Source organism: Stegostoma tigrinum, chromosome 18 (genome assembly GCF_030684315.1).
Source record: "Stegostoma tigrinum isolate sSteTig4 chromosome 18, sSteTig4.hap1, whole genome shotgun sequence".
NCBI lineage: Eukaryota > Metazoa > Chordata > Chondrichthyes > Orectolobiformes > Stegostomatidae > Stegostoma > Stegostoma tigrinum.
This window is the reverse complement of record NC_081371.1, coordinates 25,775,197-25,791,115: the sequence shown is the minus strand read 5'-3', so window position 1 is coordinate 25,791,115 and position 15,919 is coordinate 25,775,197. Positions and strand designations below refer to the sequence as shown.

Sequence of the window (15,919 nt, the reverse complement as noted above, 5' to 3'; positions counted from 1 at the left end):
ACTGCAAGCCTCCTCCAGAGCGATCCAAATAACAGATCCTCATATTCAGCAGACATCTCTTCTGCTACATTCCAGTGGAATGGTAGAAGATGGGCTGCATCGTATCTAATACTGTCCTTATTCAGGCACTGCATAATGGAGTCATTGCCCATAGATTCAGAGGTTAACTCTTATGCCCCAGATACTACCTCGCTATGACATCTGACTCCAGCCCAATGCAATATTGTGCCCCAACTCTGCTGACTTTTCTCATGCTCAATTATTGTTCCCTCTATATTCCTGCAGCTGTCTCTAACTGCCACAAGTAACTTTCCCAAAATCTCTTCCACAGTGATGGTCCCTGATAACCAACTTCCACTTTCAGTGAACTGACGTCCCAGGACTGATGGTGTAACTTCTGATAGACTTGGAAGGACAGCTCTGATTGATTGTCACCATACCACTGATCCACCTCTGCGTAGCTCCCAAACTTACACATGACTATATCCAGACTGAGTGGACTGGACCTGTTGGATTGACCATGGCCCACTCCCTTGACTGCAGTGATGTGGAAACCCTGACCACCCCAAGCAACTGACTGACTGTATCCAAGCTGCTACACTAAGATCAGACGCAGCCTTTGACTGATTGTGCCATTACCCTCCGACTATGGGCATCAGCCCTTGACTCAAATCAGTATAACTCCTCTTCAATTTAATTTGGTGAGACATACTGCTGGTGTGACATTAACACAGCATGCTGTCATTTGGCAACACAACCACCTCCTTCACTGATACAGTTGGCAACTATGGCCATCCGACTGGGTTTGTGTCCATGTGAAACATTAAGGCAAGTCGGGGTGTCCTAAGCCTAACCATTATCAGCTGATTCAACAATGACCTTCCCTCCATCATAAGGTTAGAACTGCGGATGGCCATTGATGATTGCACAGTGCTCAGTGCCATTCGTGACTCCTCAGATATTGAAGTAATCCATGTCTAAATGCAGCAAGACCTGGACAATATCCAGGGTTTGGGGTGACAAAAACTGGTGACATTCACACCACGCAAGTGACACACAAGACAAATTCTAACTATTGTTTCAGTCATTTCATGGTATTACTATCACTGAATACTCCACTATCAACATCCTAGGGGTTACCATTACCAGAAACTGAACTGGACTGGCTATATAAATACTATGACCACAAGTGCAGGTCAGAGGCTAAGAATCCTTCAGTGAGCAACTCATCTCCTAACCCCCCCAAAACCTGCCCACGATCTACAAGGAAGAAGTCAGGAGTGTGATAGGATATTCACCACTTGCCTATGAGTGCAGCTCCAGCAAGACCTGAGAAGCCTGATACCATCTTGGTTAGCACACCACCCACAAACATTCAGTTCCTCCACCATCAATGCTCATTTACTGCAGTGTGTACCTGTGTACTGCAGAGATTTACCAAAGTTCCTTAGACAACACCTTTAAATCCACAACTGCTATCATCTAGAAGGACAATGGCAGCAAATACATTAGAACACTACCACCTAAAGATCTCCTCCAAGCCACTCACCAACCAGACTTGGAAATATATTGCAATGCTTTCGGTGTTGCTGGGTCAAAATCCCAGAACTCCCTCCCTAAAGGTCAACCTATAGAGATGATTAGCAATGGCCCAATAAGGCAATTCACCACCACCATTAGGGGCAACTAAGGATGGGCATTAAATCCTGACTCAGCCAACAACACCTGTATCCCATGAATGAATAGAACAAAACTGTGAGTTATTAAGTTCTGAATTAGCTGGCAAAACACAAAAAAGCAAGGCGAAACAGATATAGTGGGGGATCGAAGTAGGGACAAACTGAATGAGTGCTAATTCAGCAGGCAAACACCCTGAAGTTCACCGTCCTCTGATGTATGACATGGGTGTCTGTCCCTGGATGCAAAGTGGCCTGGCAGCAGCATTGCAATGTAAGATGTTGGCACATTCCAATGTGCAGAATTAAAGTGGAGAACTATTTCCAAATTAGTCTGGAACATGCTCTGATAGTGTGCTCGGGTCATGGGTATCCAGCACTGGCCTCTGTGGGTGGTCGATATAGGCATTTGCTGTGTACAGAATGTACCTGGCCATGGTGGGTACTACTGGTCAAATGGAAGTCTGGAGGAGCAAGGGCCAAGTTGGCTTTCATGCTGGGAATTGGTGGCATCTACATTTTCTCTGCTGTGTAGGCAAGTAATAAACTGCATATAAATTAGGGGTGAGATAAGGTACTAGTGAGACAGAAATGCAAATAGGCCTCTTGTCATTCACTCGTGAGATTCTCATCTTGCTATTCAAATCTTGGGTTGAAAATCATTTCCTTTTTCTCAATATTAAGAATCTCATTTTTTGTTTCAATTTCATCATATTTTCCCCACTCACCATTACCCATATTTCTTGAAGGCTGTAAAAGCTTAGTCTAAGATGTTTATGTGCAAGCATTTTTTTTTTGCCCAGGTTTCACCAGTAGTTCAATATGCTTGAGGGGGTTTTTGGTTCTGTACGATGAGCTGGAGGTCTCTACACCATGTTAAACACTGATCTGTCAAAAGTAATGAACATTTCTATGATTGGAGATTGCAACCAAAACCAGACAAGTCCATCATTTCACCTTGAAATTTTAAGGTACACAATTCACCCATTTAGTCCTCAAGTCATCATAGCAAATGCGCCCACACACATTTCATTGCAATGAGGATAATTTCTGAAACTCTGAAAGCAATTCCAGTTCAGTGGCTACCAGCTCTCCCAAATATCACCCTTTCCTATATTCGAAGGGAACAGAAGCACACAGAGAAATAACTAATCACTATCTTGATAGAAGAGAATGTTGCTGCAAGTCAAGGCTGCCTGAATTTGAACTGAATACTAGATTTTCTGAAGAAGGGTCCAGCCCCGAAACGTCAGCTTTCCTGCTACTCTGGTGCTGCCTGGCCTGCTGCATTCGTCAAATGCTAGCCCAATCAGCAACACTCACATTTTAGAAGTGAATTAAAAAAGGAAAAATGGGCACACTTTTCACCTTGACAGTTTGGCACTAATTTTAGTTATAGAGAAACTACTACGTTGATAAGCTACTGATAGCATCTAAGTTGCTTTTTTTCTGAAATATTAGCATGTGTTTCAGCGTCGCAGCACTTCAAATAAAAACAAAACATTGTTGAAACTCCTTTTGACCTGCTAGTGAACAGTGATGACAAAAAAAAAGAACACTTGAATTGTCACAAATCCTTCAAACTCATTCTACAGAATAACACATTAATTAGTCCATTTACTGCTGGATAGACGACAAGAAATACATTATTAAACATGCTATTAAGTAGGATGCGCTGACAACACACAGTAGGAACTAAACAAAAACTTAGAGATCTATTGCTGGAATCTCAGTGAAGGCCAAGAACTGTAGATTAGTTTCTGGCTCTACCCTCTTTCCAAGGCAATTCTGGATTGTTGGAGAAGAAATCTTGAGAAGAAAATCGCCAAGAAGTCATGACGTTGTTTAAAAGAGAAGTTACAGAGTGGATTTTTAGGAGGCATCCAAAAGTGACAAAATATATATTCAAACTCAGGTTTTTAAAATCTTTTTCATCTTGACAAGAACCACCAGAACGTGTTATGACTGTGTGAAAAAGGTGCTAACAGATTTGGAGAGCATCAAGAGCAGATGATCAAGCACAATTAATTTTTGAGAAGGAGAGACAAAGAGTCCTAATCTGACATGAAAGCAATCTGGAGGGACTATATGCATTATACACTAGGCCCCTTTTCATATAATGCACAAGCAGGTTCATATTGACTACATTATTAATATGTAGATCGTGCAGATCACTTCGTAAGTTAAACTGTTAACATTGGACATTTAAATTCCACCAAAACTTAGATTAATATGTTTTGTGGAACATGATGGAACATATGAAACATAGAATAAGAAAAGAGCAATGAGCCCATCAAACTGCATTACACAAATAATTTATGGTTAGTAAAGCCCTTTTGTATTACTCCAAATGTTCATAGATCAGAAATACCACGGGATCTGATATAGAACAGAATTGGCATTATGAATTTTCTATTTTTTGCAAGAAACATTCTTCTCCGTTTCACCCATATCAATGATTAGTTCTAGATGTAATGCCTAAAGACAATATTGATCACAAGGCATAGGTATTGTGAAGGTATCTATTACAGCAGACAGCATAGAAAATATTCCTTGCATAAGGTAACTTACAATGTACCGCTGACTATAACTACAAGCACAATGTAAACTCAAAGAAGAGTCATAACTAACTGTATTTCTTTCTCCACAGATGATGCAGGAGCTGCTGTGTTCCTCCAGCACTTTCTGTTTGTATATCTAATGGAGGGGATCAGGTGGTTTCTGTGAAGGATAATGGATGCCCAAATTAATTCAAGTTTTGGTTTTAATCGAGAGATACAGGTGGTTTATTCTACAGAACGTTAATACCGGTAATCTTTCTTTCTTTATTACTGTTGTTCCACTAACTATTATATCTGCTGAAAGTGAAGTATAAAGGAGAAATTCCATTTTGGTTGATATGTGTGATGAGGCAATAATGGCCAATTTGTTGCAATGAAATTGTAAATACATTCAATGAGAATATGATTATGAATTTCATGAGAATAGTCCATTAGGGTTATTTTCCTTCAATTAAAGTTCAAATTGCTTTACTTGGTTGAGTAAAACACTTTGGTTAGCTACAGGACAATACTCAGACTATACTAAAGACAATACTCTGTATTTTTCTTGAGCAGAACAAATAAAATTGATACATAGAGTAGTTTGCTTCATTCTCTGATATCATTTTTAAAAAAGGAAGAAAAGAAAAAAAAATCAAATATTGCAACTTTATGGATAAAGCTACATTTGCAAGCATGTTTATCAAAATAAGCCGTCAACACTGTAGCTGCTTAATAATGATGGGTTTGCACATTCACTAAGTAATGCTTTGTCAAACTGATTGCATTAGACAGGTCTATTTGTTGCTTATTTTCTCATATTAACTTGCTTTCTATTTGAACACCACTGCTGTGCCAAGACTGCATATGTTATTAGCACAATGCGCTTGTTTGCCAAATGAATATTTTCATTTGCACTTCGGCAACTCATTTGCATGTTAAGCAGGTGGTCAGGGAGTTTTAATAGGTGAATTGAAACAAGGTCCAAATAGATGGTGACAGTCCATTGGCAATGAATAATGAAGGTCTAGTATGATGCAAGATAAAACCAAGTTGGGTTTAGTTTCCAAATATGTGCCAACCGATGTCAGCACAATTTCCAACCGATGTCAGCACAATTTCCGATTATCTCCATCATTGACTTCACTGAATGGAACATGGTGCGAAATACAGTTATAATTTTCTAACTTGCAATTCTGTTTTAAATTATTCTGATTTTGCTCACAAACAAGTTACCACAAATATTCTGCATGGCCCACACCACAAAAGGATAAAACCTGATAAAGTCTCGTAGGTGCTACCTTCAGTTTAGACATAATGCTGATATTCACTCCTTTAATGTGCACTACAGAATCTACAATCAATATTTGCTGCAAAAGTCAATTTTCTTTTCATTTTATGACCACTTAATTAAACTGAGAACTAGTTTACAATAATTCTTTCAAAATCGTATCTAAATCCTGCTGAAAATACTTAGCATTTTGACATGGTAACATGTCATGCAGGAAAACATGGGAGCCTCTGTGATATTATATTAAAATCCAAAAGAATTGTGGATGCTGTAAATCAGCAACAAAAACAGAAATTGTGAGAAAAGCTCAGCAAGTCTGGCAGCATCTGTGAAGAAAAAAATCAGTTCACATTTTGCGTCCATTTACTCTCGATCCCATTCCCCTCTCTATTTTCTGCATATAAACCGATATTTTCCCAGGCACCATCTGTTCCGAGGAAGGGTCACCAGAACCGAAACATTAACTCTGTGATATTATAACTGACAACATTAGCTTGGCCAAAACTGATGATTAAAAATGAACATTTTCTGGTTTATTATGTTCAACTTTCTAGCAGAAAAGTGTGAGGACGTTTGAAAATTAATTTTGTTTCAAATTTTACAGGCATAGTTTACTTACAATAAGAATGCCACAAATGCATCAGAGAGATGTGTCTAGGAGTTCATGTTAAGAATTCTTTCATAGAATACATACTTAAAGCAGAGGTGTGGTCTACCAGACGTCCTACAATGCTTTGATATTATAAAGCAACATCATGATACACTTACTGGTGTCTTTCACACTTTGTTAGCATGGTGTCTCAATACAGGGTACTAAAACAAAGTATCCTTACATTTGTTAACAGCTGTAAATTAGAAACAGTAAAAAGGGGCAATTGAGAAGATCCAGTATAACTACCTGGAAACATTTTCAATTAAAGCAGAGTTCAGAGATCTATCATTTCATGTTAAATATTCACCTCAGGAACTATCAGAAAATTATGTTAAATTGAATGAGGGAGAGTAAACTTAAGCAGTTTACAGCAGTAAACTGAAAACAGTAAATCTAACTGAAAATGTTTATATTTATAAAAGAAAGTGTCCAATGTAATCAGAACATATAGCCAACAAAAAGGAAAATAAAGCTAATAATTCATTTAATGTTTTGCAACTGCAACAAAAACATGCAAAAATGATTTATCTAGAAAAGGAAGCAAAAAAAAACAAATGATCGGGGACTAAAACTTCATTAGTCTGAAAATGCGTTGTGAATATTCACTAGAAAGCATGTCATTTGACCCTGCTAATATTCAAGATCAATGGGAGCTAACCCAATCTTGCTGAATACCCCTATGGGTTCATCTCAGGCACCTGCCATAGCAGAGAACTGGAAACAGGAGAAAAATTACAGATCAGAGTGGATCTGGGTCCTCCAGCCATTTGATCAGGGCTACAGCTGGTTTCAGATTAGTTCCTACCACGCTGTCTGACAGCTGAGGTGTGCCAGGAAGCTCAAGATGATTTCGTGGTCATAAATTGCAACAGCATGAGAGTTTGTAGCAATGTACAATCATAACTTAAAAAGCTTGTTTCTTTAGGCAGCATTTCAGCTTCAGGAGATTGTTAAATAAACTTTCCACAAGAGGACTTTCTCAATTTGTATTAATATTATTACTCACTTGCTTCTCCAAATAAAACCTTGTATTCTGCTGTTACTGTTTACTTACACATTGAAAAGATTGAGGCCGATACGATACAGGCGTTTGCGGATGACATCAGTAGAAAGAGTTGGTGATTTGCAGGTGCTTGGATTCTCACAGTGGTATCTGGGCATGCTCAGTATCATGGCATGCAATGCCTCCTTTGAAGAAACTTCGGATGGAGATTTGGCAGAGATGGAGGTTGTACTGCTGCTGCTGAGTTGTTCTGCATTGTCCAAACGATTAGATTCCGATTGAGATTCTGGCATTATTCCATTGTTATGGTCAATCTGAACATTCTGCATTGCCATTTGACTCTGCCCCACCAAATCCCCTCCTAGTCCATTTGCGTTGATATTATCATTCAGATCTGTGAAAGAATGATTATTTTGAACGAGCATCTGTTCCAGTTCTGAAGAGGAATTTTGGGAGCCCTTCTCTTCCTTTTCCCTTGGACTCTGCTCATCTTTTGTAACGACTACATTCTGCTCAGGTTCTGGTGGGGCACTCTCACAGTTTGCCATGGCAACTGATGCAGATTCCATGAGGGATGAAACCGACATGTTTTTGTTTTCAATATGGAAGGTGACATCCCTGAAGGCCATCATAAGTGTACTCCCACTTTGTGCAAGGCCATCTTCCAGTTTGTCATCACTGCTTACTTGTCCTGTTTTCCCCATCTCACCTCCTGCTCTGTCCTGCATTGATGCGCTGCTGAAAGTCTCTGTGAATTGATAGCTACTGCCATCTTGCAGCGAACACATTGTCTTCAAGCTCCACGAGCTCAGAGCATCATCAATTGATTTTGCTAGGGATTTCACCTGCTCTGTGAAGGAATCCTCAAGTTCAGTCAGAGCCCCACTGATACTTGCAGGTAATGATGGTGACCGCACTAGAGGGATTCCTGCGAAGTTATACCCTTCCATTAAATTCTCGGCATTCTGTAACCTGACCTTCCGTAGAGAAATACGCCTGGGCATGCGACTTTCCACCAAGGAATTCCGAATCTTTTCAAAGTTCTTGCTGAGTTGATACTGACGGAAGGCTGTCTGGATGGTACAGGCAGCGCGGCGAGATACCAAATGGCCTCCATACTTGTGTTCCAGCATTTCAATCTGAAACAGGAGAGATATGGGATATCAAATACCGTTCTGATGATGGCTGTCTGCATAGAAAAACTTAAATAAGGAAACTGCTCATTCGTATAAAATCAAAATACTATACGAATGGGGAATGCGTAAGAATTCCCACCTTAACATTTAATCTTTGTCACACTTTCATTAGTCTTGGCTGGTTAGAGGGAGAAGAAACCTCATAGCTACTGCCACTTCACAGAAAAACAAACTAGCCTTTCCACAAAACACTGTAAATAAGCTGTTGTTATGTCATCATATTAAGACACTATATAACTGCACTGCAACTTCTCATATTAAAAATCTAACACAACAGCATATGTGACATGCTAAGACTTCCCACTGCTGTTGAGACTACACATCCACATGAGGAATTGCAAACTCTAACCTCATTTCAAGACTGTGATTTCCTGTCAGCAGGATTGCAGACAGAGGGCACCTATATTGCCCAGCATTATGCTTGGTTACTTTCAGCAGCTTAATGAAGGACAAGCAGTGAAATGAAAAATAGGAACAGAACAAAAGAGACATTAAAAAAAATAAGTGGGAGGGTGAAGAGAGAAATTTAAAATCAGGGAAGAGAGAAGAGAAGAATATAATGTTTTGTAAAATACATTCAGAGTGTTAGCTTTGCTCAGTGGTAATATTCTGTCATAGGCTCACAGCCCATTCCAGGAACTCAGTACAAATCTCAGATGTAATTGCAGTATAGTGTCAGGTAGTGTTATTCTTTCAAGCTGCAGTCTTTTAAGGGAGATACAAAACCAATGCTTCAGTTGAGTTAACTGTAAAGCATCTCAAGGTACTTTGTGAAAAGCGCAAGGACATTCTCCAATGTTGTGATCAACTTGTGTTTAATTCCTCAAATTTCTCAACCCACAGTATCTAAACACATTTACTGATCATTGATTTCATGCCTTTGTGAGTCCTTGTGCACAAGCTGGTCACCACATCTGCCTGTATAACAACACTGACTGAACTTCAAAATGTATTCATTAAAACAGTTTGCATCAGCCCAACCTTGAAAGATGCAATATAAATGCAAACTCTTTCATTCTAATACTAAGATTATGTGATGACATACAATGTGCTTTACATTTTGTTTCTGTTGTAATAGCTCAACTAAGATTCATTGCTTTTCACTAATTATCATTCAATAGAAGCTGGGGGTGAAGGGTGTTGCAAATTTCTTTGACTCAACAAGTTATGATCTGGTATGTATTGTCTAAAATATTGGTGAAAACAGATTTGTTAGTTACTTTGAAGAGGGAGATAAATAATGAAGAAGGAAATATTTCCAATGTTGATGCTTTAATACTTATCCTCTCAGAGAGCTAGCATGAGCATAATGTATTGAATGGTCACTTTCTGTATTATATAATTCTATACTGAACTAATGTGAATAAATCAAATAAAAAGCCCTGAAAATAGTTTCAATGCAGAGAGAGTGAGGTAACTCTCTCTGAGATTATCTTTCTGAATGGGGCGGTCTTTTATATATGTTTTCATCCTCTAATTATGGTGAAGACCTGCAGTAAAAGCTAGGAATCCCACACAAAACCAGAGTTCATAACAAATGTACATACTGATCTGGCAAGCCCTGGCAAGCCCAGTAACAAGTAGTCCACAATGGCTCACTTAGTGGAAGATAGCCTAAAATTCTGCAGCAAATAAAAAACTGCAGATTCTGGAAATCAGAAACAAGAGCAGAAATTACTGGAAAAACTCAGCAGGCTTGGCAGCAACTGTGGAGAGAAATCAGAGTTAATGTTTTGGGTTCAGCGATCCTTCTTCAGATTCTTCTGATGTAAAATTAATGATGAGATTGAATAGAAGAAAAGAGATGGCCTATGGATGTGGGTTTGCTCACTGAGCTGGAAGGTTAGTTTTCAGACGTTTCATCACCATTCTAGGTAACGTCATCAGTTAGCCTCCGACGAAGTGCTGGTGTTATGTCCCGCTTTCTATTTATCTGTTTAGGTTTCCTTGGGTTGGTGAGTCATTTCCTGCATTGGTGATGTCATTTCCTGTTCTTTTTCTCAGAGGGTGATAGATTGGCTCCAAATCAATGTGTTTGTTGATGGAGTTCCAGTTGGAATGCCATGCTTCTAGGAATTCTCGTGCGTGTCTCTGTTTGGCTTGTCCTAGGATGGATATGTTGTCCCAATCAAAGTGGTGTCCTTCCTTATCTGTATGTAAGGATATGAGTGATAGTGGGTCATGTCGTTTTGTGGCTAGTTGATGTTCATGTATCCTGGTGGCTAGCTTTCTGCCTGTTTGTCCAATGTAGTGTTTATCGCAGTTCCTGCAAGGTATTTTGTAGATGACGTTCGTTTTGCTTGTTTGCAGCAAGAACTATGACAAACACTACATTGGACAAACTGGCAGAAAGCTAGCCACCAGGATACATGAACATCAACTAGCCACAAAACGACATGACCCACTCAACAACAGTCCAGAAAGCGAGGAGGAAGGTGCGTCGACGGGCCCAGGAACCGCAACCATCAGGCGGGAAGAGGCAGCTACAGGGGGGCTATAAGAGCTCCTCTGACGAGGAGGATTCGGAGAGGGCCCACCCGAAGCAGAAGTTAAAGGTCTCGAGGGGGAAGGAAAGCAGAACCCCGCTTCCAGGTGATGGGGGGTGTCCTGAGGCTCCCTCCGACATCCAGCCATGTGCCGCTGGGGCACTGGAGGGCCCCCCAGAACTTCCAGGCGGGAAGGAGGAAACAGCACGTCCCCAGCCTGACCCGGAGCCGGACCCTCCTGCCTCCGCACCCCTGACGGGGGGATGCCACCCGGAAGGCAGCACGGATGGTTTCCTGAGCCCGGAGAGCGTCCAGCAGTTAGCCCGGGCAATGGGCATGAAGGGACAGATGGAGGGGCTGGACCTTGAACTTGGGGAGGGTACTGCGGTCACTGCCCACACTGGGGGCACGAGTTGCGAGCATTAATGTGCGCAGCGTCAAGTCAACCGCGAGATGTGTGTTTACGTTGGCCTACCTGACCACCATCAAGGCGGACCTCCTGTTTCTGCAGGAGTGCGGGATACCGCACCTCGGCAGGTACGGGAAATGGTCCGGCGCCTGGACCTGTGGGCCTTCGATCTGGTCGGGGGGTAACGACTGTCGCTCCTCGGGCCTGGCTATTCTGCTGCGGGGGCGCGACTTCACCATCTCTCAAGTTCAGGAGGCGGTGGGGGGGCGCCTCCTAGTGGCTGACATCACCTACAGGAATGCTCCCCTGAGGCTGATCAACGTGTACGCCCCAGCGGTACGGAGTGAACGGTTGGCCGTCCTGCAGCGGCTTCCACCCCTGCTGGCTACGTCCAGGCCGGTCATCCTAGGCGGACACTTCAACTGCATCATCAATGCAGATGGAAGATCCGGCGTGGAGACAGCGGGTGGGGGGAGTCAACTGGACGTCACACCCAGATTCCTGATGGGCACGGTGAAGGACGCCAAGCTGCTCGACGTCTTCAGCACCCCTGCAGACGGAGCACAGCAGAGGTACACCTGGTCGCGGCCAGACGGGTCTATCCGCTCAAGGATAGACTTCCTGTTTGTGTCACGGACGTTCTCGGTCAGGTCCACCGGCGGGAGCCGGTGTTCTTCTCTGACCGCTGCCTCCTGCTGGCTGACTGTCACTTACAGGACGACCAGCCGGCCGGCAAGGGGACGTGGAAGCTCAACACGACTCTGTTGACCCCAGAGAACGTTGAGGAGCTTAAGAGGGAGTACGCCGGTTGGAGAACCGTGAAACCCCTCTTTGAGTCTCCAGGCGACTGGTGGGAGACGGTGAAGGTGAACATCAAGAGGTTCTTTGTCCTCAAGGGTGTTCAGAAGGCAAGAGAGAGGCAGGCAAAGCTGTCGCGACTCCAGAAAAGGGTGCAGAACCTGCTCCTTCTGCAGTTGATGGGGGTCGATGTCACGGAGGACCTCCGCGAGGTGAGGGGCCAGCAAGCCTCACTCTTCGCCACGGAGGCCTCCAGGATAATCTTCCGGTCCAGGGTCCGCTCCGTGGAGCAGGACGAGACGTGCTCGCGTTTCTTCTTTCAGAAGGTGCACAAAGAGAGCTCTGTGCTTAGCCGGCTGAAGGAGGACGACGGCTCGGTGACGTCGTCTCGGCCCAACATTGAGGATCAGCAGATCCTTCTATGCCGGACTGTACGACACGAAGCCCACGGACAGCACGGCCTCCGAGTCGTTCCTGTCGTCTATCACGGAGGTCTTAGACGACAGCACGAGGGAGTGGCTGGACCGGCCGATATCCCTGGACGAGCTGGCCAGAGGCCTCAAGTCCTTGCAGAGGAATAGGACTCCCGGAAGCGACGGCTTACCGGTCGAGCTGTATTCCGCTCTGTGGGGCCTGGTCGGCCAGGACCTGCTGGAGGTGTACGATAGTGTACTTCCGGCAGGGGAAATGTGCAAGTCCATGCGGAAGGGCATCATCACCCTCATTTACAAGAGGAAGGGGGAGAGGGAAAAAATTAAGAATTGGCGTCCCATTTCACTTTTGAACGTGGACTACAAAATCCTGGCCAAGGTCATTGCCAACCGGGTCAGGTCTGTCCTGGAGTCAGTGATTCACCCTGATCAAACCTGTGCTATGCCGGGCAGGAAGATTGCTGAGAGCCTCGCGCTCATCAGGGATACGATCGCCTACGTACAGGACAGGCGGGTGGACACCTGCCTCGTCAGCCTGGACCAGGAGAAGGCCTTCGACAGGGTCTCTCATGCTTACATGAGGGACGTCCTCTCCAAATTGGGGTTCGGGGAGGGCATCCGCAATTGGATCCGGCTGCTCTACGCCAATATCGTTAGCGCAGTCTCGATCAACGGGTGGGAATCAGACAGTTTTTCTGTTAGATCTGGAGTCAGGCAGGGCTGCCCACTCTCTCCTGCCTTGTTTGTGTGCTGTGTGGAGCCCTTTGCCGCCTCCATCAGGAAGGACGTGAGCCTGAAGGGCGTGACTATCCCAGGCAGCGGAGGCCTTCAGGTCAAGACCTCCCTGTACATGGACAATGTCGCCGTCTTCTGCACCGATCGTCGGTCGGTGAGTAGACTATTGGACATCTGCGGCCAGTTTGAACTGGCCTCGGGTGCCAAAGTCAATAGGGGTAAGAGCGAGGTCATGTTCTTCGGGAACTGGGACGACCGCTCCTTCAACCCTTTCACCATCAGGACAGACTACCTGAAGGTGCTGGGTGTTTGGTTTGGTGGAGCTGGGGCATGCACTAAGACTTGGGAGGAGCGTATTGCCAAATTGAAGCAGAAGCTGGGCAGGTGGACGCTCCGGTCCCCCTCCATCGTGGGTAAGAACCTGGTTGTCAGGTGCGAGGGGCTTTCGGTACTGTTGTATGTGGCACAGGCCTGGCCTATTCCCTGGACCTGCGCCGCTGCGGTCACCCGGGCCAGCTTCCACTTCATTTGGGGGTCGAGGATGGACCGGGTCTGCAGAGACACCATGTACAAAGACCTGGAAAATGGGGTAAAGGGCGTACCGAGCGCCACCCTCGCCCTGATGGCTGCCTTTGTGTGCGGCTGCATTAAGCTGTGCGTAGATCCTCAGTACGCAAACACCAAGTGTCACTACTTACTGAGGTTCTACCTGTCCCCTGTGTTGCGAAGGATGGGCCTGGCCTCGTTGCCGCGGAACGCTCCGAGTAGTTGGACCGTTCCGTACCACCTGTCCTTCGTGGAGAAATTTTTGAAAGGAAACACCTTTGACCACAAGGCCGTCAGGCAGTGGTCAGCACGTAGTATCCTCGAGACCCTTCGGGAAAAGAAAAGGGTGGATCCCGTCGTGTGGTTCCCCACGCAGACTGCCAAAGTTGTTTGGCAGAATGTCTCATCGCCAGAACTTTCAAACAAGCACAAGGACATTGCTTGGCTGGCGGTGAGAGGGGATCTGCCAGTGAGATCCTTTATGCATGCCCGGAATCTCTGCACCACCGCACGCTGCCCTCGAGGTGCCTGCGGGGGGGACGAGACTGTTGATCACCTCCTTCTAGAGTGTGCCTATGCGCAGGAGGTCTGGAGGGGGATGCAGCGGTATTTGTCGAGGTTCGTCCCAAGCAGCTCCGTGACGCGGGACTCCGTGCTCTACGGGCTGTTTCCGGGGACGCACACCGAGACCAACATCAACTGCGCCTGGAGGACCATCAATGCGGTGAAAGACGCTCTTTGGTCTGCCCGCAACTTGCTGGTCTGCCAGCTGAAAGAACTGACCCCGACCGAGTGTTGCAGACTGGCGCACTCCAAGGTCCAGGACTACGTGCTGCAGGACGCGCTAAAGCTTGGGGCAGCCAACGCCAAGGTGTGGTGAGGAAAGACCACGGTATGAAACCCCTCGTCCAGAATAGAAAAAAGGGCCCTATCTGGGAACTGGGCCCAGCTGGCGCCTTCCCCAACTGGTCAGGGGGCCAACTGGGACTGTGCGGGGTGACGACTGCCGGGGCGGTTTCTTTGCTTTGTTTTTTTTCTCTCTTTTGTTTTTTTCCTTTAGTTGGTGTACGTACCCCCGGGTAACCCGGAGTGGGTTGCATGACTGGGTAGGTGTGTAAATGTTTTATTTTTTGTACATTCTATGAATAAAGTATATTTTTTCATATAAAAACAAAAACAAAGGTGATGAAACATCTGAAAAATAACCTTCCAGCTCAGCGAGCAAACTCACATCCAGAACCTCAACCTGAGCTACAAATCTTCTCAAAACTCGCTAGAGATCGCCTGTCTAAGTAAAGCCGCCAAGGCAAAAATGGAGAACAATGTCACATGTTTAAACACTTAGCCCTTTAATTCTTCCTCCTCACTTTCCTAACTGCTGAAATGTAGTCTCCTTTATATTGGTGAGATCAAACAAAGATTGGTATGCAAAACACCTTTGCTCCATCCACAACACTGACTCAACCTTATCAGTTGCTTATCATTTCAATCAACCATCTTGCTCCCATGATAACACTTCCATCCTGGACCCACTAAGTATTCCAGCAAAACTCAACACTTGCTGGAGGAATAACTTTTCACTTTCTACCTAGGCAATTTACAGCTTTCAGGGCTCAACACTGAATTCAACAACTTCAGAGGATAAACACTGTTCTCTATTTTGATTACCCACCTCCATCCCGAAACCACGTCTTCTTGGTTTCGGGTCAGGACACTTCTCAGACTCTTTTCAAGAAGGGTCCTGACCCGAAACATCAACTTTCCCGCTCCTCTGACGCTGCCTGGCCTGCAGTATTCCTCCAGCTCCACACTGTGCTATCTCTGACTTCAGCATCGGCAGTTCTTACTATCTGAGTTGTTTGTGTATTGTTGGCTTTGTCTCTCAAATCTGACCTATTTTCTCCTATTCAAACCTAGCATTAACCCCAATTTTCCACCCACTTCTTTACAACCATTAGCTTTCTCTTTGTATCAGAGATAATGAGAACTGCAGATGCTGCAGAATCCTAGATAAGAAAGTGCAGAGCCGGATGAACACAACAGGCCAAGCAGGACCCCAAGAGCACAAAAGGTTTGTGCTCAAATCTGGAGGTTTCTTTTTGTGCTCCTGGGGTGCTGCTTGGCCTGTTGTGTTCATCCGGCTCGGCACTTTGTTG

The 15,919-nt window shown here is 44.6% G+C and overlaps 1 protein-coding gene across 1 annotated transcript in view; it reads right to left on the bottom strand.

The window, feature by feature from the left end:
• Positions 1-15,919, bottom strand: part of LOC125461090 (IQ motif and SEC7 domain-containing protein 3-like) — a 566,563-nt gene that overhangs the window by 333,879 nt on the left and 216,765 nt on the right. The window contains exon 4 of the mRNA XM_048549465.2: positions 7,214-8,301. Coding sequence (XP_048405422.1) covers positions 7,214-8,301 — 1,088 coding nt within the window. The remainder of the gene's footprint in view (positions 1-7,213; positions 8,302-15,919) is intronic.